A 26,791-nucleotide genomic window follows, 5' to 3' on the forward strand; every position below is an offset into this window, starting at 1 on the left:
GGGAATACAAAGATAAATAAGATACATTACGTATTTCAGAAAAGCAATACTTTCTAGGAAAGAACTAGAAACTGAGTTTGACTTTCAAACTCATAGGATTTAGAAAAAGGTAAAAAATATGGCATTATAAATGAGTGGAACATGACGAAGGTTCATGTTAACTTAAGTTTGGTTTGGGTAGAATTATTAATATTTACTAGGTAGACTACATTTCATTCATTCTCCTTTTCCCAGGTAATCACTAGTTAATTTCCTTTACTTGAAGTTGGCAGACCTTGAGTAGATGGAATGATATTAACAGGAAGAGTCATGTAAAAGAGAGTTATGATTGGGATCTGAGAATCATAATACCCCTTTGAGATTATGGGAGGTGTAGCCTCCACTAGCCCCACATATGCCTTTAACACAGAGCAGAGCCATTTACTGACAGAACAGGATTGCAATTAATTTGTTAATGTCAATGGAATTTCAAAGCATAGCCACTCTAACAACAAATTTAATCACTGAATTATAATAGTGCTTATAAATAGTTCAAAATGAGTAACCATTTGTAATCACTTAAAATAGCCAAAATTTAAAGTACTAATCAAGAGCATCAATTTGACCTTTGAAACACTATGAATTGACAAGTTTTACTGAATAATTTCTTTAGTAGGTCAATATTTCTTTTTAGATAATTAGTTTCCTCATGCATTTAGAAACATGTATGTTCCCGACTTATCAACTACATATTTTTTTTTAAACTTATCTTATTTATTTTTTTAATTTAATTTTTATTTTTGGCTGCATTGGGTCTTTGTTGCTGCGCGTGGGCTTTCTCTAGTTGCGGCGAGCGGGGGCTACTCTTCGTTACAGTGCGTGGGCTTCTCACTGCGGTGGCTTCTCTTGTTGCAGAGCACGGGCTCTAGGCACGCGGACTTCAGTAGTTGCGGCACGCGGGCTCTAGAGCGCAGGCTCAGTAGTTGTGGCGCATGGGCTTAGTTGCTCTGCGGCATGTGGGATCTTCCTGGACCAGGGCTCGAACCCTGCACTGGCAAGCGGATTCTTATCCACTGCGCCACCAGGGAAGTCCCTAAAACTTTTTATTTTATATTGGAGTATAGCCGATTAACAATGCTGTGATAGTTTCAGGTACACAGCAGAGCGACTCAGCCATACACATACATGTATCCATTCTCCCCCAAACTCCCCTCCCATCCAGGCTGCCACATAACATTAAGCAGAGTTCCCTGTGCTATAACAGTAGGTCCTGGTTGGTTATCTGTTTTAAATACAGCAGTGTGTACATGTCAATCCCAAACTCCCTATCCCTTCCCTCCACCCTTCCTCCCTGGTAACCATAAGTTCCTTCTCTAAGTCTGTAAGTCTGTTTGTGTTTTGTAAATAAGTTCATTTGTATCATTTCTTTTTAGTTTCTGCGTATAAGCGATATCATACATTTCTCTTTCTCTGACTTACTTCACTCAGTATGACAATCTCTAGGTCCACCTATGTTGCTGCAAATGGCATTATTTCATTCTTTTTTATGGCTGAGTAACTACTGACAAGGGCTTAATTTTCAAAATATACAAAGAGCTCATACAACCCAATAACAAAAAACCACACAACTACATATTAAAGGAGAGAAGAAATGGTGCCTGCCTAACTTTCCTTCTTTATTTTGAGGTCAATCCTTTATTAGTTTTAATATCTGCCTATTTGAAGAGTTTAGCTTTAAAGGGATTCTGGTAACACAAATACTTTTTCTGCAGTAGAATTATGTTGAAGGATTTTAAAAAATTCTGCCATCAGATGTAGGGCTATCTCAGTAGCTATCCTGGGAGGATTCAACTTCTGCAAGGAGTTACATAAAAGAACTCCGTAACAGATACGGGCAGGATGTGCCAGAAGGGCAACTGAGTTTATCATCTTTCTTTCTAAACAAAGTCCCTCCAGCATGCTCCTAGGTGTCCTTCTAGTACAAGCTTATGATCAGACAATTATTTTGTTAAATTTCCCAAACATGTTCTCAAGCAACAAAAATTCCTCCAACATGATAGGTTGATGGAAAGATGGAGGAGCAGCATGTGGGAGTACTCTTGCAGGAAACTGCTATTAGTACTACAGCTTAGTGTAATATTCTTCAACAAAAATTAAATCAAGACTTAGGGGAAATAAGGCAAGGAAAAGAGCACTGATATGTAAACAAATGTTTGCAGCAAGTATAAAATAATACTTTCCTCAATTTAAGCTATTATTAATTTTCATATTGTTTAAACATACTAAAACCTTTGGCGTACACAAGACTGGTTAGCAAAACCTGAAACATTAAGTACCAATCATCATTTTAGCTGTTAGTGGTATGGATGGATCTCATACTTAGGCGTTATAAAGAAAAAGAAATTTTGTATATGTCAAGAATACCCAGTGATACCACTTCGCATTTAAAATATACTTTTATTAAAAACGTGAAATTTACCGTATTATCATATAGAGTCAGTTCCAAATATTCTTAAAATTAAGTTTAAAAAAATGGCAGGGACTTCCCTGATGGCACAGTGGTTAAGAATCCTCCTGCCAATGCAGGGGACACAGGTTCGTGCCCTGGTCTGGGAAGATCCCACATGCCGCAGAGCAACTAAGCCCGTGCACCACAACTACTGAGCCCGTGCTCTAGAGCCCGTGAGCCACAACTACTGAGCCCATGTGCCACAACTACTGAAGCCTGTGTGCCTAGAGCCCGTGCTCTGCAACGAGAAGCCACCACAATGAGAAGCTCGCACACCGCAACAAAGAGTAGCCCCTGCTCGCCACAACTAGAGAAAGTCCAGGCACAGCAACGAAGACCCAATGCAGCCAAAAATAAATAATAAATAAATAAATTTTAAAAAATCATTTAAAAAATGGCAAAGTAACTTTAAATATATAGCAACTTAAACCTAAAAAAACAAAAGTCAAATAATTAGTACAATATGAATCTTATGTTAACAAATTTCGAATCAATGTTTCTTCACTTTTATGTTGCTTTTACAACTTTTAGGCTTCAGTCCAATATATGAAGAGCTTGAAATTCCTCCCATTCTCACAACAAGAAAAAAGCTAAAAAAACTGAAAATCAATAAATCTTATAGATCTATCGGAGAATTGAGGTCACAGAGCAAATCACTGCCCCCAAATGGGAGAGACAGGTGATACAGAGAATCAGTTTACCAAGACCAGAAACCAACAGAGCCAGCAACTGGTAGAAATACTTAAAGGATAACTGACTATTCTTGGAGACTGAGCAAGGACTAGCTTGAGAGATGAAAACTCCTGGGGGCTCAACCTTAAAGAGGCCCCAACATTTCTGTGAGTTTTACTTCCAGAAGCCCCACCAGGTTCTCACTGTGAACATCAAATAACAATCCCCTTGTACTTCCCTTCCAACAGTGGGAAGGGAAAAGTAATCATCTTGAAATACGCCCAGAGCATTTTGTTGTCCTGAACAAATGCTTACCCTCAAAGGAAGCTACTTCACCAGAGCCTAACCTATGTGGGTGAAGAAAAAAAGCTGAGAAGTGGGGGAAAAAAAGGTGAGAAACACTTGTGAAGGTTACAGCCCAGGGGCAGAAGCTCACTAAAAAACTGAAACCTAGTCATAGGATTATAGAATGCTTCCCCTCCCCTCATATCTTACCACTACATTAGTAGGGCTCCTGTAAAATAACAGAAGATTACAACTGAAGCCAGGCTCAGCCTCTATTAACAGAGTCTGTAGGGAAACCCAAAGATAACAGAGACCAAAACAATGACACCAGAGGATATTTATCCTCTAAAATCTACAGCTATAGCAAAGAGTAAATACAACCTAACTCTTTGCCAGATAAACATAAAACCTCACACTAAAGGCCTATTTATCTCGGTTCTGTCTACCGTATACACCATGTCTGGCTTTCAACAAAAAATTACAAGTATGCTAAGAGGCAAAAACCACAGTCTGGAAAGACAAAGCAAGCATCAGAATCAGGCTCAGCTATAATGAAGATTCTCGAATTATCAGGTTGGGAATCTAAAATAACTAAGATTCATATGCTAAGGGCTCTAATGGAAAAAGTGGACAACATGCAAAACAGATAGGTACTGTAAGCAGAGAGATGGAAACTCTGAGAAAGAATCTAATGGAAATGATAGAAATAAAAAACACTAATAGAAATGAAGAGTGCTTTTGATGAGGTCATCAGTAGACTAGGCATAACTGAGGAAAGAATCAGTAAGCTTTAAGATAGGTCAATAGAAACTTCTCAAACTGAACAGAAAATTAAAAAAAAAAAAAGGGAACCCAGAATATCCAAAAACTGTAGGACAATTACAAAAGGTGTAACATATGTACAACAGGAATACCAGAAGGGAAAGAGAGAAGACAGAAAAGAATAGAAAAAAATATTTGAAATAATAATGGCTGAGTTTTCTCAAGACTAATGATAGACACCAAACCACAAATCCAGGAAGCTCAGAGAACATGGAGCAGGATAAATACCAAAAATCTGTACCTAGGTATATGATTTTCAAACTGCAGAAAATCAAAGATGAAGAGAAAATCTTGAAAGATATCAGAGGGGGAAAAAAACCTTACCGAGAGAGGAACAAGGATAAGAATCATGAGACTTCTCTTAAGAAACCATGCAAGCAAGAGGAAAGTGGAATGAAATATTTAAAGGTTGAAAGGAAAAACCTACCAACATAGAAATTATCCAGTATCCAGTAAAATTATCCTTCAAAAGTGAAGAAGAAATACTTTCTCAGGCAAACAAAAATTGAGGAACATGTTACTAGTAGACCTGCCTTTCAAGAAATATTAAAAAGAAGTTATTCAGAAAGAAGGAAATGACATAGATCAGAAACTCAGATCTACATAAAGAAAGGAAGAGCATTTGAGAAGAAATAAAAGAAACAATATTTTGTTTTTTATTCTTAACTGATCTAACAGATAACATATTATTCAAAATAATAACAGCAAGAATAAACTGGATGCATTATAACTTATGGATAAATGAAATGTATGACAGTAATGTTAGACAGGAGAAAGGAATTGTGTTATATAACAGAAATTGGTTTACTCTGTTATAAGGTACTGGCACTACTCATGAAGTGGTACAGTGTTATTTGTAAGTGGACTTAGATTAACTGTAAATGTATATTGCAAATTCTAGGGCAACAACTAAAATTTTTAAAAAATTAAGCATAATTGATATGCTAAGAGAGGAGAGAAAATGGAATCACATAAAATACTCAATTAAAACCAGAGAAAGCAGAGAGTGGAAGACAAAAACGAAGAACAAGGGCAACAAATAGAAAACAATTATAAATATGGCAGATTTTAATCCAATTATGTCAATAATAGATAAAAAAAGATCCAACTCTGTGTTGTCTACAGAAACCCAAGTTAAATATAAAGACACAGAGAGATTAAAAGTAAAGATATGGAGAAAGATATACCATGCTAACACTAATAAAATAAAACTGGAGTATTACATTATTTTCAGATAAAGCAGATTTCAGACCAAGGAAATTAATCAAGGATAAAGAAAGACAATTACATAATGAAAAAGGGGCTCATTCTCCAAGACATAACAATCCCAAATGTATATGCACCTAACAACAGAGCATTAAAATATGTGAGGCCAAAACTACCAGAAATGTTTTTAGAAATAGACAAATCCCCAATTACAGTTGGAGACTTCAGTGCTTCTCTATCAGAAATGGACAGATCCAGCAGGCAGAAAATCAGCAGGATATAGTTGAACAGCACCATCTATCAACCAGATCTAGTTGTTATTTATTGAGTACTTCATCTAACAACAGCAGAATACATTCTTCTCAAGCTCATATGGCAGCAGTCCCCAACCTTTTTGGCACCAGGGACCGGTTTCATGGAAGATAATTTTAACACGGACGGGGGGTAGGGGGTGGGATGGTATGGTTCAGGCGGTAATGCGAGTGATGGGGAGCGATGGGGATCAGCAGATGAAGCTTCGCTTGCTCACCCACTGCTCACCTCCTGCCGTGTGGCCCAGTTCCTAACAGGCCACGGACCGGTACTGGTCCACGGCCCAGGGGTTGGGGACCCCTGTCATATGGAACAGTTACCAAGACCACATGCTGAGCCATAACCTTAACATATACCTTAATACTAAAAGAACAGAAATCATACAAAGAATGCTCTCAGACTCAAATGGAATTAAACTAGAAATGAGTAACGGAATGATAGCCAGAAAATCCCCAAATATTTGGAGATTAAATAAACACACTTCTAAATAACACTCGGATAGAAGAAAAAGTCTCAAGAGAAACTTAATATTTTGAACTAAATGAAAATACAACTGCTGTATAATAAAGAACTCTGTCCCCAATTCGTGGAAGGGAGCCTCTAAATCTCAGAGTTTTCTTGAGTGATAGGAGTGTCTTTGTTATTCATGGTGAGCCCCTAGATAGGTTTTGCCAAGGAGATGACTCAGGATGGAGCTGGCCACACCAGAAAGGCTAACCATGTGATTAAAGAGTTGGAGCTTTGAGCCACATATCAGCCTGACCTCTGGGGGAAGGGAGAGGGACAAGAGACTGAGTTCAACCACATGGCCAATGATTCAATGAATCATGCCCATGTAATTAAACCCTAATAAAAACTCTGGACAGCCTGGATGAGTTTCCCTCATTAACAATACTCTGTGCATATTGGTGTACATCAATGGGTAAGGAAGATGACATGTCCAGACCTGTGGAGAGAGGACACTGAAGCTACGTGTTTGGGGTAGGGAGAGGCAAGGCAATTTTGTGTTGAAATGTGAAAGTTTTCTTTTCTACATATTGTATGATTCCATTTATATGAAATGTCCAGAATAGGCAATCAAAAAAAAAGCAGAAAGTAGGTTAGTGGTTGCCTAGGACTGGGGGAGACTGGGGACTGGGGATAAGAACTGAGGGGCGTGGGGTTTCATTTTGAGGAAATGAAAATGTTCTAAAATTGACTGTGGTAATGCATGTACAACTCTGTGAATATACAAATTCAAAGCCATTGAATTGTATACTGCAAATGGGTGAACTGTATTGTATGTAAATTATAACTCAATAAAGCTATTAAAAACACTTGCTCAAGGAAATGAAAAGACAAGCCACAGACTTGGAGAAAATATTTGCAGAAGACATATCTGATAAAGGACTGATACCCCAAATATATAAAGAATTCTTAAAACTCAACAATAAGAAAGCAAATAACCCAGTTTAAAAAAATGGGCCAAAGGCCTTAACAGATACCTCTCCAAGAAGATATACAGATGGCAAATAAGCATATGAATAGATGTGCTGCATAACATGTCATCAGGGAAATGCAAAATAGAACAATGAGATACCACTACATACCTACTAGAAAGACCAAAATTCCTAACACGGACAATGCCAAATGCTGGTGAGGTTGTGGAGCGACAGGAACTCTCATTCATTGTTGGTGGGAATGCAAAATGGTGCAACTACCTTGGATCAGTTTGGCAGTTTCTTATAAAACTAAATATACTCTTACCACATGATCCAGCAATCACATTCCAAAAACCTGCACATAGATGTTTATAGCAGCTTTATTCGTAACTGCCAAAACATGGAAGCAACCAAGATGTCCTTCAGCAGGTGAATGGATCAATAAACTGTGGTACATCCAGACAATGGGTTATTATTCAGCACTAAAAACAAATACGCTATCAAGCCATGAAGAGACATGGAGGAACCTTAAATGCATATTACTAAGTGAAAGAAGCCAATCTGAAAAGGCCACATACTACAGATTCCAACTGTACGACCTTCAGGAAAAGGTGAAACTATGGAGACAGGAAAAGGTGAAACTATGGAGACAGTAAAAAGATCAGTGGTTGTTAGGGGTTAGAGGGGAGGGAGGGATGGATACTCCGAGCACAGATGATTTTTTAGGGCAGTGAAACTACTCTGTATGATACTATAATGGTGGATACATGCCATTATACATTTGTCCAAACCCATGGAATGTACAACACCAAAGGTGAGCCCTAAGGTAAACTATGGACTTTGGGTGATAATGATGTGTCAATGTAGGTTCATCAACTATAACAAATGTACCACTCTGATGGGGGATGCTGATAATGGGGAAGGCTATGTATTTGTGGAGGCAGGTGGTATATGGGAACTCTCTGTGCTTTTCTCTCAATTTTGCTATGAACCTAAAACTGCTCTTAAAAAAAAGTCTATTAAGGAAAAACACAAATAAGACTGAAACAAAACAAACAAAAAGATTAAGTAGTAGACATACAGATATATGTGACCATTAAATCTACTAAAGCCAAACAAAACAAAACAAAACAAAAAAACCCACTTGCTTTGTTGAAAACCCCCACTGTGGATTTAAAAAATGATGTTTAATTTCAATATACATTAAAAACATGAGTAAGTAACAGAAGGTAAGAGGCAATGATAAGAGTAAGGGCTGGGCTTCCCTGGTGGTGCAGTGGTTGAGAATCTGCCTGCCATTGCAGGGGACACGGGTTCGAGCCCTGGTCTGGGAGGATCCCACATGCCACGGAGCAGCTGAGCCTGTGCGCCACAACTGCTGAGCCTGTGCTCTGGAGCCTGCGAGCCACCACTAGAGCCCGTGTGCTGCAACTACTGAAGCCCACGCGCCTAGAGCCCGTGCTCCGCAGCGTGAGAGGCCACCACAATGAGAAGCCCGTGCACCACAACAAAGAGTAACCCCTGCTCGCCGCAATTGGAGAAGGCCCGTGCGCAGCGGTGAGGACCCAACGCAGCCAAGGATAAATGAATAAAATAAATAAATTTATTTAAAAAAAAAACAAAAAAGAACAATAACCTAATCTTAACCTTAAGAAGCAAACTAAAACCAAAGGAAACAGAAAGGAACAATAGATATTGGGGTGAAAATTTATGATATAGAGAATAAAATACAATAGAGAACATCAACAACAACAACAACAACAAAAAAGAGTAAGGGCTATAGAGTATAAACAAAAGGCTGGTGGGCCAGGCATTTAGTTATGTTGTAATATAAAAATATTTTATAAAAATTCAGTCACCACTGAAGCTTATAAGTTTTATATATAATTTTGATGTATCTAGAGTGGACAAAAACTTATAAAGTTAAGATGATCTTATCCGTAGAAAAGATATTCTAAACCAGCTTAGCCAAAAGAAGCATTTTGATTGCCTAATTTAACTTTGTAAAGGAGAAGTAAATCTTATAGCTGGTCTCTGTAAACCTCACAGCTGGAACATTCTAACAGCACCTTGCAGTTTCCAGTGATCAAAGTAAGTTACTTTATATACTAAACTAAGAATTTCATAATAGAAATAATGTAACACCAGGAGGTGCAGTTATCATGAAATAATTACACTCCTGGGAGATTACAGGCACAAGGCTGTACCCCAGGGGTGTGATTATCCCATGATAACCGTATCCACTGAAATTGCCTTATTGCAAAAATAATCTCTATTCACTGGTGAGACATTATTCAATAGGTGATTTTTTTAAATGAAAAGAGTTTTTAGCTTGAATCAGCAAGTGGATTAGGAAATTGGCCAGTTTATTTTTCATTGCATTCAAATTTTGAATATAACATCATTATTTGCTTTCCTATTTGATACGGTAGAGTATTTTTGATTTGGTTTTGAGAAACCTTTAGGAGTTTCTAATAATGTTAGTTAAGTGGTATTGCTAAATTCAGGTCAAACTTTAAAAGGTATTAAGTGAGCAAAACCATTTTAAATAATTTATTTCTATGCATAAGTTTTAATTCCTCTAATATTCCTTTAAAAATTATAAATGTATAACCACTGTTAATATTTTAGTGTATTTCCTTCCAGGCATTTTTATTTTCCTAAAAATACCTCTCTATATGTCTACCTAAAGATGTAAAGAGAAACATGAATGGAATCCATGTAATTACCTTGTTTTATAATGTTTTTTATTTGACCAAATGTTGTAAACAACATCCATTAAGAAATCTTCCTGTCATTTTTAATGGTTGCATAGTATAGTATTCCCCTGTGGCAATATCCCATAATTATTCACTTACATCCTTTTATTAGATATTCAGGTTCTCTACCTGTCTTACTATAATACACAATGCTTTACGACAAAAATCTTGGGACATATCCATGATTATTTCTGTAGGATAAAGTTATGACTGTGTAATATTAGTAAAACATAATTTAAACAAACAAACAAGGTCCTGTTTCCCACATCTTCAGCTGTTCTTACATACAGCTGAATCTGATGGTTCTCAACGCCGACAGTGCATCAGAAATAGATCAGTAACTTTCATCATCTTATGTGGTATCACAGATGGTGAAAGTTACTGATCTATTTTTACCATAATCTTATCATAGAGTTCAGTGCTTTGAGGTATTCTTAGAAAAGTAAGACACAGGATTTAAGAAATTTAAAATACTGCTTCTTAATTTTTTTTTTTTTACTTGATATATCCTGGTATACCCTCATGTGTCAACATAGATCAATAGCTTGATTCATATATCTATATCTAACGGCAATATGGTATTCCATTTTGGCTATATTGGCATTCCAATTAATTCCGTAATTAATTTATTTTAAAAATGAAAAAAATTTTTTTGGCCACGCTGTGCATCATGCAGGATCTTAGTTCCCCAACCAGGGATTAAACCTGTGTCCCCAGCAGTGGAAGCGCGGAGTCTTAACCACTGGACCGCCAAGGAAGTCCCCATAATTAATTTTTTAAAAATACACCAATAGGGCTTCCCTGGTGGCGCAGTGGTTAAGAATCCGCCTGCCAATGCAGGGGACACAGGTTCAGTCCCTGGTCCGGGAAGATCCCACATGCCGTAGAGCAACTAAGCCCATGCGCCACAACTACTGAGCCTGTGCTCTAGAGCCCGTGAGCCACAACTACTGAAGCCCGCGCACCTAGAGCCCGTGCTCTGCAACAAGAGAAGCCACTGCAATGAGAAGCCTGCACACTGCAACAAAGAGTATCCCCCGCTTGCTGCAACTAGAGAAAGCCCGTGCGCAGCAACGAAGACCCAATGCAGCCAAAAATAAATAAATAAAATAAACTTCTATATGTAAAAAAATACATCAATAAAGTGTATGTGCCCGGCGCTATTCTAAGCACTACACGTGTATTAACTCATTTAGTTCTCTTAACAACCTTATGAGGTAGGTACTAGTATAATACCTATTTTACAGACACTGCAAACTGAGGCACAGAGCAGTTAAGCAGCTTGCTTAAAGTCACATGGCTACTAAGTAGAGAGCAGGGGTTCCAAATCAGGCATCTACGTACCTCCACACCTCCACAGTCTGAACTTACGGTTCCTTCTGTGTGGAAGGTTGTTCCTTCTGCCTGAGATACCAAATGCTCTTCTTCCAGATCCTGCATGGTTGCATTTTTCTGTCATCTAGGTCTCAGCCTAACATCACTTCCTCAGAGGGGCCCTTCCTGACCACCTCATCTAGTTATTCCCCATTTAGTTCTTATCACAGTATCCAATGTAATTTTAATCACAGAATTTATAAATACCTAGTACTTTCTTATTTATTAGTTTATTTTGTGTCATTCCCAATAGAATGAAAGTAAGAACCTCTTCTGTCTTGCTACTGTGTTCCGAGAGCCTAGAAAAATGGCTGGCACAGAGTAAGCACTCCATACGTGATTGTTGAATAAATGAGTGAGTTTATTTTACCAACCCCTTACTGACAGACATTTAGGGTTATTTCTCATCTTTACTACTATTAACCTTTGAGCATCCAGCTTATCACTTTCTTACTATAAATTCCTGGGCATTGAATTTCCAGTAAAACGATATGCATGTTCTTAAGGCTTTTGATACATATCATCAAATAACTCTTCAGAAAGGCTGCTCCAATTTATCATTAGTGGATTAAAATGTTCATTTTATCATACTTGCTCCAACACTGGATGTGTTTTCCTTTTAAACCTTTAGCGCTCGTTCTTTTTGTTGTTGTTAGTAGACTTTCTAATACAGATTCAAGAGAAAGCAGGTCTATTAGTTACTAAATAAAGGGCTATCCTAGTCTATAGTGTACGTCTTAGTCTCCTAGTATCCTGGAGTCTATCCTACTCATTCTCTCTAAGCAGAATCAAAGACAAGGCTGAGGAACAAAGACAGCAACTGCCACTGCCTGCCCCTAGCCAACACAGGGGTCATGCAGCTGGAAGAGCACCCCAAGGATGGAGAAAGAATGAAGAAAGATGCAACCCCTTCCAGCAAACAGAATATACCTTTCAAACATAACAACAGACCCCTGTGACTACCAAAATTAGTGGTCAGAGATATTTGCGCCAATGGGTTCTTCATCCTACTTTGCCCTCATTTTCTTTGGGGCTTTATTTCTTTGGGAGCTTCTCTCCCCTCTTTCATCAGTTGAGTGAGAGCAGGGGAGAGGGAGCATAGTATGTGGGTTTTAAGAGTACCTGCACTTTGGCATCAGCAGGATGTTCTTTTGTCAGAGATTGCCAGACCAAGGTCTGTACGGCTATTTTCTCACTACTGAGCAGTTTTCCCTCTACTTAAGATGTGGTTTTTTAAACTTTTTAAAAGAGCAATAAGGATTTTTAAAAAATCAGTTGCAATATTCTGTGTCTGTACTTCCTCTAGCCATCCTGACATTCGTAACACCATTAATGAGACAGTGTCAAACCTGATAATGGATCAAATTCCTAAACTCCTAATATGAGAACTGGCATCTTGAATCCTACAGCCTGCATCTGGCTTGCTGGAAGAAAGCCCAATGTCTAGCTATAGAAGAGGGCTGTAGGTCATATGCTGATTGAGGGTGAACCCTGGGCTCAGAAGTGGCAGTGGAAGCCTCAGGGAGTCTAAAGAGGTGCATCACAGGCCTAGATTAGCTGAGAGGTTGGGGCTTCACGCCCAGAACGTTTGCTTCAATACAGCAGCTCTGCCTTTATATGTTCTATACACTGGGATTACATGTAGGATTTATTTTAAAAAATTTAAAAAAGGTTCTATAGCTGTTTAAAAAATTTTGAAAATCTCGAGTTATATTATCATCCTTATTTTAAAATGAAGAACTGAAACTCATAAAGGTGAAATGACTTAAGGTTACAGAGTTAAGCAGGTTATTGCTATTATGATTCACTCATTGCTATTATGAGTTACTGTTGGATTAGTGTGGCTGTCTCAACAACATACTAATAAGGCACTGATAAATTTAAGTTAAAACTTCTCAGTTTTAGTATCTATTTATAAAAAGAACCCAAATGATCCAAACCAAATTAGACCAATTTTTCTTAAGTAGACAATAACATGCAGGAAGGTAAATAACTTTCAAGTAAAAATTAATTTTAATATATCTAACATCTTTTAAAACTCAATTTTTATTTTATCTCAGAAACAAAAAATGCAATTGTTGAGGCTTTTGTCCAGCCCAGTTCTACAACTCATTAGGACATGAATGTGAGAAATAGCCATTTCTTCCTTCTATTTTTAGGTTACCAACCTGATAAACTATGTTTAATACATCTGTTACTTTTAAAATCAATTACACAGGGCCCTTGGCTAGAAAAATTAGATACTAATATACAGCATTTCAAACTCAAAACATATGATCAGAGTTTCCTGTTGACCATCATATTTTGGGAATGTAACCTAACCCCAAAAAACCAAACCAAACCAAATCAAACTAATACCCAGAGAGACAAAAAAAAAAAAAAAAGTTATTTTAGCTTCCCTTGTTTGCCCTCTTATAAATTCTAAAACAAACAAACAAATAATGTCTAGTGCCTACCTGAGCCATCAGTGGGAACTGAACTTGCATTAATTCCAGAAAGACCAAACAAAGGACATTCTCGATCTGTATTGACATGACCCCATTTGTGACATTTAATGCACCTCACATTTCGAACCTGAGAAATAGTAAACATTAATTATTTTGGTTACTAAAATACTAATAATCTAACCAATGTTCAACTCCCCACTCGTTAGCAGAGTTTAAGTTAAATTAGTCTTGTTTTTAAAAGATCTCCAGGGAAAGAGACTCCACAACTATATTTGGTAATGTAATTCAAACACTAAAATCTTTTATCATAAATTATGCCTAAAAGCTAAGCTGAATCCTGTTTCTTTTTTCTAAAAATATTTATTTATTTGGCTGCATCATGTCTTAGTTGCAGCACATGGGATCTCCCTTGCGGCATGCAGGATCTTTCATTGCGGTGCGCAGGCCCTTCTTTGCAGCACGTGGGCTTCTCTCCAGTTGTGGTGTGCGGGCTCAGTTGTTGCAGCGTGTTGGCTCTCTAGTTGTGGCATGCGGGCTCTAGAGTGCGTGGGCTTACTTGCCCCGCAGCATGTGGGATCTTAGTTCCCCAACCAGGGATCGAACCCGTGTCCCCTGCATTGGAAGGCGGATTCTTTTTTTTTTTTTAACATTTTATTGGAGTATAATTGCTTTACAATGTTGTGTTAGTTTCTGCTGTTTAACAAAGTGAATCAGCTATATGTATACATATATCCCCATATCCCCTCCCTCTTGAGTCTCCCTCCACCCTCCCTATCCCACCCCTCTAGGTGGTCACAAAGCACCGAGCTGACATCCCTGTGCTACGTAGCTGCTTCCCACTAGCTATCTAGTTTACATTTGGTAGTATATATATGTCAATGCCACTCTCTCACTTCGTCCCAGTTTATCCTTCCTCCTCCCCATGTCCTCAAGTCAGTTCTCTACATCTACGTCTTTACTCCTGTCCTGCCCCAGATTCATCAGAACCATTTTTTTTTTTTAGATTCCATATATATGTGTTAGCATACGGTATTTGTTTTTCTCTTTCTTATTTCACTCTGTATGACAGACTCTAGGTCCATCCACCTCACTACAAATAACTCAAGTTCGTTTCTTTTTTATGGCTGAATAATATTCCATTGTATACATTTGCCACATCTTCTTTATCCATTCATCTGTCAATGGACACTTAGGTTGCTTCCATGTCCTGGCTATTGTAAATAGTGCTGCCATGAACACTGTGGTACATGGCTCTTTTTGAATTATGGTTTTCTCAGGGTATATGCCCAGTAGTGGGATTGCTGGGTCATACTGTAGTTCTATTTTTAGTTTTTTAAGGAACCTCCACACTGTTCTTCACAGTGGCTGTATCAATTTACATTCCTACCAACAGTGCAAGAGGGTTCCCTTTTCTCCACACCCTCTCCGGCATTTGTTGTTTGTAGATTTTCTGATGATGCCCATTCTAACTGGTGTGAGGTGATACCTCATTGTAGTTTTGATTTGCATTTCTCTAATAATTAGTGATGTTGAGCATTCTTTCATGTGTTTGTTGGCAATCTGTATATCTTCTTTGGAGAAATGTCTATTTAGGTCTTCTACCCATTTTTGGATTGGGTTGTTTGTTTTTTTGATATTGAGCTGCATGAGCTGCTTGTAAATTTTGGAGATTAATCCTTTGTCAGCTGCTTCATTTGCAAATACTTTCTCCCATTCTGAGGGTTGTCTTCTCGTCTTGTTTATGGTTTCCTTTGCTGTGCAAAAGCTATTAAGTTTCATTAGGTCCCATTTATTTTTGTTTTTATTTCCATTTCTCTAGGAGGTGGGTCAAAAAGGATCTTGCTGTGATTTATGTCATAGAGTGTTCTGCCTATGTTTTCCTCTAAGAGTTTTATAGTGTCTGGCCTTACATTTAGGTCTTTAATCCATTTCGAGCTTATTTTTGTGTATGGTGTTAAGAAGTGTTCTAATTTCATTCTTTTACATGGAGCAGTCCAGTTTTCCCAGCACCACTTATTGAAGAGGCTGTCTTTTCTCCACTGTATGTTCTTGCCTCCTTTATCAAAGATAAGGTGACCATATGTGCGTGGGTTTATCTCTGGGCTTTCTATCCTGTTCCATTTATCTATGTTTCTGTTTTTGTGCCAGTACCATACTGTCTTGATTACTGTAGCTTTGTCATATAGTCTGAAGTCAGGAAGCCTGATTCCTCCAGCTCCATTTTTCTTTCTCAAGATTGCTTTGGCTATTTGGGGTCTTTGTGTTTCCATACAAATTGTGAAATTTTTTGTTCTAGTTCTGTGAAAAACGCCATTGGTAGTTTGATTGGGATTGCACTGAATCTGTAGATTGCTTTGGGTAATATAGTCATTTTCACAATGTTGATTCTTCCAATCCAAGAACATAGTATCTCTCCATCTGTTTGTATCATCTTTAATTTCTTTCATCAGTGTCTTACAGTTTTCTGAGTACAGGTCTTTTGTCTCCCTAGGTAGGTTTATTGCTAGGTATTTTATTCTTTTCCTTGCAATGGTAAATGGGAGTGTTTCCTTAATTTCTCTTTCAGATTTTTCATCATTAGTATATAGGAATGCAAGAGATTTCTGTGCATTAATTCTGTATCCTGCTACTTTACCAAATTCATTGATTAGCTCTAGCAGTTTTCTGGTAGCATCTTTAGGATTCTCTATGTATAGTATCATGTCATCTGCAAACAGTGACAGTTTTACTTCTTCTCTTCAGATTTGGATTCCTTTTATTTCTTTTTCTTCTCTGATTGCTGTGGCTAAAACTTCCAAAGCTATGTTGAATAACAGTGGTGAGAGTGGGCAACCTTGTCTTGTTCCTGATCTTAGTGGAAATGGTTTCAGTTTTTCACCATTGAGAACGATGTTGGCTGTGGGTTTGTCATATATGGCCTTTATCATGTTGAGGTAGGTTCCCTCTATGCCTACTTTCTAGAGAGTTTTTATCATAAATCAGCGTTGAATTTTGTCAAAAGCTTTTTCTGCATCTACTGAGATTATCATATAGTTTTTATCCTTCAATTTGTTAATATGGTGTATCACACTGATTGATTTGCGTATATTGAAGAATCCTTGCATGGAAGGCGGATTCTTAACCACTGGACCACCAGAGAAGTCCCTCCTGTTTCTTTTTGTGTGTTACTTTGTGGCAATAAAACAATGTCATCCAAAAAGAAATGGTAAAATACCAAAAAAGAATGATGTCATGGTCTCATGTTAAATCCTCTCATTTTAAAAAATTAACCTTTGAGGTTTCAATTTCCTAAACCAGGGGCTGGCATACTTTTTCTGTAAAGGGCCAGATAGCAAATATTATAGGGTTTATGGGGCCAAAGGTCTCTGTTGCAACTACTCAACTCTGCCATTATAGCAGTAATATGTAAATGAATAAGTAAGGCAGTGTTCAAAAAAATGTTATTTATAACAAGGACCTGGCCCTCTGATGATAGTTTGTTCTGGTTCCAGACAGTTTTATATATTTTTTTTACCTTGAGCTAATTCTCCAAATTCCTTGAAAACCACAGAGACCATTATCATTATAACCCTCACAACAAAACTTTGAATCCTATCTTTTATCAGTTTAGTACATCTAATATTTTCCCTCCTAGTCCTTCTATTATCTGATACAAATAGAAACCACAGAGCCCCTTTTCAGCTTAAATACCTTTTGGACAACAGTATAAAGAAGTGTTTATAAAAAAAACTTATTCTTACAGTATAAATATGTGTCACTTGCCTGAATACCAAAGGGCTGATCTCTGATGTTCATGTCATCTTTGGCATATCTGTTAAGGAGAGAAAATGTACAAACGCAATATTAAGAATAATTTAATAAGTAAACTAAAAATAGTTTTATAGTTCTGAGTAAATTATGAAATGTACAACTTCAATAAATAAATAGAACCATAAAATCTATTTAGTATTTCCAAACACCACTTCATTATTAAGTATCCAGTCTGATGATCTGTGATTTAAAAAAATGAAAAATATAAAAATAGAACTAAAGACTATAATCAAGCAAATGAGTTGCATAAGACAAATCACTAAAAATAACTTTTCACATTAGTTGCTTTCTCTAATGAATAAAAAGGCAACATAAGATGGGATATTAGATAAATTTAATGATACACATTTTATCTTAAAAGAAAACCAGCTCTTACTTTTCTCGTGGGGCCCCTTTTTGCCATTCAAATTTGTATTCGGTCTCTCCTTCTGTTTCTTCTTTCTAAAAACATTTATTAATGTCTTTCAATTTTTCCATAAAATTACAATCTATTGCAAATAAATCCAAACATAGAAAATAGTACTTTACCTCTTTGTTTTCTTGATTGCATATCAAAAACATGGGAGGAAAAAAAGGTAGGTCAAGTTAAAAACTTCAACATGAAACTCTTCTATCATATACGACACTATGATATCATGGTATTTAATTGTAACTTGTAAGAATGTATTAGTTTGACTTTTTTTCTTAAGATAAAATTCAAATCACTGAAGGATAAAAAACAGTGAATAAGAGATAGTATTTAATAAGCACATTTATTTCTAGTTTTTAAATTTTTATATTTTCCATTGACAGTGAATATTACGCTTTGTATTTACAAGTATACTCAGTAAGAAGGACTAAATACACAAATTATAAAAGAATAAATGTACTTCTGGTGATGTTAAGATTATTTTCCTCCCCAAAGGACAAGTCATGAAATTATTACTAGATTAGACAAATATTTTTAGTATTTATTCTACTGTATTGATTGTAGTATTTTAAAAAATTATTTTACAGAAATAATAGCAATTTTAAAAGATGAAGAGCAACTTCTAAAAAATGTCTGTCATAACAGTTCTCAATCTTTAGTTGCAAACACATCAAAGACTTAAAAAAAGGAAATGACCGAGTACCTTTTTTAGCCCCTGGTGGAGCCTCATACATGAAATTAAGGCCATTCTTTACACGTTCATCTCCCATAAGCAATCTAAATAAAACAAGACATAAAGTTAGCAATTTTTTGTAGGAGGAAAAAATTACAGAAAAACTGTCCCTCCATACCCCTAAATCCTAAGGGAATTAGGATAAAATATATTTATTAGAGATAAAGTTCCAGAAGTTTACTCCACTGATTAGGTGACATCTGAAATATCTGATTGGAAATTCCAACAGTACTGCCTCTTTAGTAACTAGTTGTAAATTCTGAGACTTTCTCATTACCTGAGAGATCCCGGCCCTCCCAACTGAAATGAGGGAAAAAATGCCATGCTTCCCCTCACATGCTTTTCTTAAACTTTGAAATGCTGTGGAAATAGGGACAACTTTGAAATCCTATACGCCAACACAAATTTGGAATTAAGTTAAATAGTGCCAACATTTTTTCTTAATTGTGAGGAATCAAACAGTTCTAGAAAAATGAGTCTCTCTGGAATTTCTTTAGGAAGGCAAATCCAATTAATTCTTAAAAGAGTCAAAGGCAATAAGAGAATCAAATTCTTTAGCGAGGCCAATGAAGAGAGAATAGTTTAAAGATAATCTACAACAGGTTAATTACTATGATGGACTGCTGCATCTTAAAAATCATTTTCTTTCCTTTTTTTAAATAAATTTATTTATTTTGTTTATTTATTTATTTTGGCTGCATTGGGTCTTCGCTGCTGCGTGCGGGCTTTCTCCAGTTGCAGTGAGCGGGGGCTACTCTTCGTTGTGGTGTGCGGGCTTCTCGTTGCTGTGGCTTCTCTTGCTGTGGAGCACGGGCTCTAGGCGCGCAGGCTTCAGCAGTTGTGGCTCGCGGGCTCTAGAGTGCAGGCTCAGTAGTTGTGGCGCACGGGCTTAGCTGCTCTGCGGCATGTGGGACCTTCCCAGACCAGGGCTCGAAACCGTGTCCCCTGCGTTGGCAGGCGGATTCTTAACCACTGCACCACCAGGGAAGCCCCTCATTTTGTTTTTTATCATTTCTGTTTTAACACGAAAAGTTCCCTGTTTGGGTTCTGTTTAGAGAGATATGCTGTGCTTTTTAGAAAAAAAGCTCTGCTACAAATTGAATGAATGGTCAAGTTAAAGTTTTAATTCATAAGATCCAAGTAAAGTACTGATTATAAAGAAAAAGGCTAAAGAGTGAACAGAATTTCCTCTTATTTGGAAAAGGCTATCACAAAGGATAGCCTACATGATTATAGTTCCTCACTTTTTATTTCCACTGGTGTTTACAAAGAATTGTAAAAGAAGAAGAGGGCAAAAGGATGACAGGATCTACCTCTATACAGTGCGATATTATTCAGCAATAAAAGGGAATGAACTACTGACACATGCTACAACATGGATGAACTTCAAAAACACTGAAAAAAATGTTTTTTAAAATACATTTTAAAATTTTTAATTTTTAAATTTTAAATAATTATATTAAATGAAAGAAGCCAATCACAAAAGACCACATATTATATGATCCCATTTATATGACATTTCCAGAATAGGTGACTCTATAGAGACAAATAAATTAGTGGTTGCTTAGAGCTGAGAGGTATTAGGGGGCACAGGGTGTGGGAATGGGGAGTGACTGCTAATGGGTACAAGATTTCTTTTTCGGATGATGAAAATGTTCTGAAATGAGTTATGGTGATGGCTCCAAACTCTATAAATACACTTAAAACCAACATATACTTTAAAGTGTATAAATTATATCTTATATTAAATTAACACCATTTAAAAAATTAAAATGGACCACATGAAAAGCTCAACATCACTAGTTATTAGGGAAATGTAAATTAAAACCATGAGATATCATGTTGTACTCATTAGGATGCCTATTATCAAAAAAAAAAAAAAAAAAGGAAAATAACAAATGTTGGCAAGGATGTGGAAAAACTGCATTGCTGGTGGGAATGTAAAATGGTGCAGCCCCTATGGAAAACTGTTGGGTGGTTCTTCAACAGCCAAACACAGAATTACCAGATGATCCAGCAATTCTACTCCTAGGTAATACCCAAAGGAACTGAAAATAGGGAGCTGAACAATATGTGTATGCCAATGTTTATAGCAGCATTATTCAAAACAGCCAAATGGTAGAAGCAATTCAAGTGTCCACTGATGGATGAATGGGTAGACCAACTGTGGTATACACATACAATGGAATGTTATTTGGCCATAAAAAGGAATAAGCTGTGATACATGCTACAATATGGATGAAACTTGAACATGTTATACTAAGTGAAGTACACCAGACACAAAAGGACAAATGTTGTGTAATGCCACTTATATGGTATACCTAGAATAGGCAAATTCATAGAGACAGAAAGAAGAATAGTGTTTACCAGGGGCTGGAGGGAGGGGGAATGGAGTTATTGTTTAACGGGTATAGAGTTTCTATTTGGGGTAATGAAAAAAATTTTGGAAATAGACAGTGGTAATGGTACCAACACTGTGAATGTAATTAACGCCGCTGAACTGCACACTTAAAAATGGCAAATTTTGTTTTATATATTCCCACCCCCGAAAAAGCATTTCATTTATATTGAAACGAAAATAACAAAATCAAAACTGGAATATCAATTTCATTTTGTGCAAAACTCAACAGGTATACAAAATAAAAGGAAAAGCTATGATATTGGCATTTCTGTTTTAACTTCAACTAAAAACCTGTACAGATTCTTTTTTTTTTTTTTTTTTTTTGCTGTTGACTCTAAGCAGAGTGAAATGTACAGATTTTTGGACATCCTTTTATTTATCCAGTCAGAATAATAAATGTGATTGTCATCTTTAAAAAAAAGTATGTAGGGATCAATATCCACAAACATTAAGAAACATCTAGGACAGTTAAAAACTTAAAAGGGAAAAAAATAGAGTACTAAGAAACAGAATTGGCTATCAAGGACAATACTTCTGAATGAGGAAAAAAGAAAACTGTAGCAAATCACTCCAAATACTCATAAATTTGCTTTTATATACTCATAAATTCAAACAAACAAACCTAAAAGCAATGAACACACCTAGTGTCCACATCCTGGTTTGTAAATATCTTTCTCTAATAAAAGGAACCAGGTTGATTCCAATGCTGGAGCAGGGAAAAATAAAAGACAAATTTTTGACGATCTTGTAGTGCCAGGAAGAATTTTTTTTTTTTTTTAAAAAGGATGGGGCATGTTAAATGGACATAGGAGTCAAGCTGACAGAGCAGGCAAAGGCCAAAACTGGAACAATTTGAACAAAAATATAAATAAGAGTATTAGATTATAACTGATTAAATAAATATCTGAGTCCATGCTGATAGGAATAAATGATTAAATAAATAAGTGAGGGAAAGGGAAAAATCCTCTTTCCAGAAAAATTCAAATTAAACAATGTAGAGGGACTGAAATAGAAAATCACTATTAGAATACCACAGTAATAACTGATGCAGGCAAGATCTATCAATGAATACTGACATCAGTGGGCAAAGTTCAGGATATGTGCATAGCTTCAAATATTTCCACCTCCACTATCTCTTCATTGGTGTAACTCAACTATATTGGCTGTTTCCTGAACATCCTCTCCATCTTCCCACCGTGATCATCTTTAATAAGCTTTTACTATATGTAAATCACGGTCTCTCAACGGTAGTGCTATTGACATTTTGGACTTGATCATTCTTTGAGTGCACTGTAGGCTGTTTTACAGCATCCCTAGAATCTACCCACTAGGTGCTGTTATCACCCAACCCCTGAGTTGTGACAATCAAAAAATGTGTCCAGGGACTTCCCTGGAGGTCCAGTAATTAAGAATCCGCCTTCCAAAGCAGGGGACACAGGTTCTATCCCTGGTCGGGGAACTAAGATCCCACATGCCACAGGGCAACTAAGCCTGTGCGCTCTAAAGCCCGCGCGCCACAACTAGAGAGCTGGCACACTGCAACTACGGAGCCTGCATGCTCTAGAGCCCACACGCCGGAACGAAAGATCCCACATGCTACAATGAAGATCCCACATGCCGCAACTAAGACCAGACGCGGCCAAAATAAATAAATAAATTTTTTTTTTTAATTAAAAAAAAAAATGTGGACTTCCCTGGTGGCGTAGTGGTTAAGAATCTGCCTGCCAATGCAGGGGACACAGGTTCGAGCCCTGGTCTGGGAAGATCCCACATGCCGCGGAGCAACTAAGCCCGTGCGCCACAACTACTGAGCCTGTGCTCTAGAGCCCGTGAGCCACAACTACTGAAGCCCATGCACCACAACTACTGAAGCCCGCCTGCCTAGAGCCCGTGCTCCACAACAGAAGCCACCAAAATGAGAAGCCCATGCACTGCAACGAAGAGTAGCCCCCACTCACCGCAACTAGAGAAAGCCCGCGCGCAGCAACGAAAACCCAACACAGCCAAAAATAAATTAAAAAAAAAAAAAATGTGTCCAAACATTGCCGCATGTCTCCTGGGGGCAATAATGGCCCTCAGTTGAGAACCAAAGATCTAAATCCTTACCATTCTTCACAGTTCAGCTTAAATGTCACCTCTTTTATGAAGTCTTACCTTGTTATCCCAAATGGAATTATTTTCTTATGCTAGCATGCCACAGTTTTTATAAAGTGTGTTTTCAATCAGTTATTACTTTCAGCCTTGAACTATATGTATGTACATATCCCTTATTAGATTTTCTTGGGGGTAGAGAGAAACTATGCATCACAATTTTATAGGCCACTACAACACCATTTGTTGTCTTACATGAAGTAGGCACTCAATAAAAGTTAATCAGATTAAATAAATGAGTGAGAAAAGTACTTAATTAAACTAAACATTTTCTTTAATTTTGCTCTCATATACTATATTTTAAAGAGAGTATTTAGTAATAGTTTAGTATTACTTCGCTTAAGTTCCATGTTTTGATGAAATATACGACTGAGTGGAAGAGAAAATATGACTTATCTAACTAAAGCACCACTATTCATTCGCTTGATTAACCAAGAGAAATCAGCTTCAGAGTTAGACCTGCAAATACAAACATAAATGACAATAGCTAAAGGGCAGGTACCGTACCGTAGTAAACCAATGAAGAACTCTAGCTCTGATCCTGCCATTAACAGAACAATGACACGCAGGTCAAGTAGAGACACTTCAATTTACTTCTTGAAGCTGTCCTGTGCACCTTTTCATTTCAGTGTATGTTGAAGAAATATCTTTGTAAGAGGCCTCAGTAGTTCAAGTATAGACATTTATTTTTCTTCTAAGTTTCGTATAAGTTGGGACTTCCCTATAAACTGTATGTGGAGTCACATCAATCAATATTTTATGTGAATTATGGGTAAGGTTGGAAAAAGTGCCCATCTATCAATATGAGAGTAAAGACAGTTCACAGGGAATACAATCCTATCATTGGGGCATTCAATTCAATAAAGCTAATTTAATATTTCATTCAGTAAAGGATATTCTCATGCAATTGACTATTCTAAAAACACCAGCATAGTGGAATTTCTTACCTATTATCATATGATTCTTGTTCTTTAAGATATTGTTGCATTAATTCTTCTTGTTTCTTCTTATCATATGATATTTTCTGTTCTGCCATCCATACCTAAATTAGTAAAGTACAAAACTTAAGTAGGAAGTTTGCTCTCTTTTATAATAAAATATAAAATGCTATTGTATATAGTTTACAACATCATCTATTTTGGTCATAATGTCATTATCACAAAACAACAGTTGAAAATCTGATTTGTGCTTTTATACAAGTCCTTAAATATAATCATTCAAAACACCTAAACTTTCAGGCAAAAATGTCAAACTTGAGAACCACGCTGAGCACTTGGGGTACAACTGCTTCTTGCATTCAGTCCCTCTGTTGTTTCAGAGATGAGAACGACCATCTCTCTACATGGAATATGTCTAGTCCAAAAAACATACAGGGCACAACCAGTAAGGTTAAACGGTGCCCATGGATGCCAGTGGGTGTCAATGACACCCCAAGAGAGGAGAAACGGAAGACAAATAGGAGAAAAAAAGGAAAGGAGATGAAAGGTAGTTGTAGAAAAAAGGGAAGAGACAAGAGAGGAATCAAAGAGATGCATCTGACGTCCTGCAGTTGCTCAAGGGCACCACCACCACAGGCTGAATGCGTCCCTATGTGAAATTCTCAGAATCGTAAAAGTGGTGAAGGTAAAAAGCCCACACAACTTATGCAAGGATATTTAATCATGTTACTTCCAGGTTTAAAAGGTATCAGTGACTTCCCACCTCCTATAAAGTAAAGGACAAAATTTTTGATAACCATTCAACATAAACAGCAAGGCAAAACTCTCTCTCCCAACAAGCTAAGTTTTAAGAAGGTAAATTCAAGGAAAAATACTTACACTGATAAAATTATAATTATTAAATGTAGGTGGGGGCAGATAAGTGTGGGGAGAAGGATGGGGGACAAGACTGCCATTATTCAATTTTAGATGCAAAACAGTAGTTATCAGTATTTAATAGTGCTCAGATAGGAAGCTTCTATGGGCACCATAATCTGAGATTAATATGGAGATAAAAGCAAAAATAGAAATGAAAAGAGAACCCTTCAGGGACAGATATACCAGAAATTTCTTTTGGTATAACTTTCTGAAAGTTTCTTCCACTGCCTTCATAACATAATATACATGCCATAACCAATATAACGTTATAGTAGAAGAAAAGTCTACACTTGGGATGGGCAGTAAAAGGCACATGTTTGGAATTTTCACTGTAGCTCAAAATGCAAACAGTTGCAATAGAAAAATGCAAGGTGTCATTGCCTGGTCAAATAATATATTAATAATAACATTCTAATGATTAACATATTACTTCTAACAATAACTACCATTTATTTAAAGCTTTAGATTTTACAAAGTTATTTTACTAGTCTCAATTGCTCAAGAGCTTAAATACATGAATATTTATGATGAACTAGAATAAAAAGTAGTAAAACATATTCTTGCCTACAAAATGCTCAGAATCTAATAGAAAATCATACTAACTTTTCCGTATGTTTAACATATTTCATAATAAAAAAGACAGGAATTGTGTAAATAAACAGTAACAATATTTGGGCCTGGGCTGAGGGCGGGGGAGGGGGGCACACGGTGACTGTGTTTTTCATAACTTATGTTTTTATATGGTTGCATTTACGCCAATAAATCCTCAGCTGGGAAAAAAAATAGTAACAATAAAAATTGATATTTGGAACAGAATATGTTCAACATGAAGAAATAGAACAAGACAGTGTTCTAGCGGGCAAGGAAGAAGGCTGGTATAATGGAATGCTTTATAGCCAAGTTTTGGTTTTTAGAAGTTCTTTATTTTTTAAATGAAGTAACTATATTCACAGGTAGCCAATATTATTCCTGTTTTGTATATCCTTCCAAAGATGTTCACATGGACATACACATAATATACATAATATAATATACACACATGCATTTTTTGATCACTTTTCATAAATGGTAACATATACAGCATATATATACAATATGCTGTACACAGAGAATATGTATAAAATAAAATTCTATACCATGAAGATCATTCCCAGATCAGTAAACAAAACACTTTCTTGTTTTCTGGAGGATGGGGTGCTGAAGAATATCATTCTTTTGTGGGACTACACCACCATTCATTTAACCAATCTCCTGCTGTACTGATGGGCATTAAGAAATTTCCAATCTTTTACTATTACAAACTCAGCTGCAATAAATAACCCTGTTACACAAGTAGCTTCATACATGTTAAACAGGATTTTGAAGCGTATCAAAATTTTGCCAAGGGAAAAACAGGGTAAGATATTACCAGCAGAGGGAACAACTCAGACAAAGATCCAAAAGTGTAAAACAGGAATTAAGTAGCTTGATTTTACCGGAGTATAAAATCTATGGTGGGAGAATAGCAGTAAGGCATGAAGAAGGAAAAATAAACTGGAGCCTGGTTACCTGGACTTAATCCTGTAGTATTTTAATAAGGAGCCAGAAGAAATCAGAGTTGCGCTTTAAAATGACTACTCTATGGAAACACCCAAATATTCATCAA

General features: G+C 36.7%; 1 protein-coding gene across 1 annotated transcript in view; it reads right to left on the minus strand.

The window, feature by feature from the left end:
• Positions 1 to 26,791, minus strand: part of CIR1 (corepressor interacting with RBPJ, CIR1) — a 38,529-nt gene that overhangs the window by 9,728 nt on the left and 2,010 nt on the right. The window contains exons 2-7 of the mRNA XM_061185146.1: positions 24,238 to 24,332; positions 18,709 to 18,782; positions 18,125 to 18,135; positions 17,973 to 18,037; positions 17,549 to 17,597; positions 13,796 to 13,913 (exon numbers count right to left, since the gene is read on the minus strand). Of these exons, the coding sequence (XP_061041129.1) occupies positions 13,796 to 13,913; positions 17,549 to 17,597; positions 17,973 to 18,037; positions 18,125 to 18,135; positions 18,709 to 18,782; positions 24,238 to 24,332 (412 nt within the window). The remainder of the gene's footprint in view (positions 1 to 13,795; positions 13,914 to 17,548; positions 17,598 to 17,972; positions 18,038 to 18,124; positions 18,136 to 18,708; positions 18,783 to 24,237; positions 24,333 to 26,791) is intronic.

Source organism: Eubalaena glacialis, chromosome 1, assembly GCF_028564815.1.
Source record: "Eubalaena glacialis isolate mEubGla1 chromosome 1, mEubGla1.1.hap2.+ XY, whole genome shotgun sequence".
Taxonomy (NCBI): Eukaryota; Metazoa; Chordata; class Mammalia; order Artiodactyla; family Balaenidae; genus Eubalaena; species Eubalaena glacialis.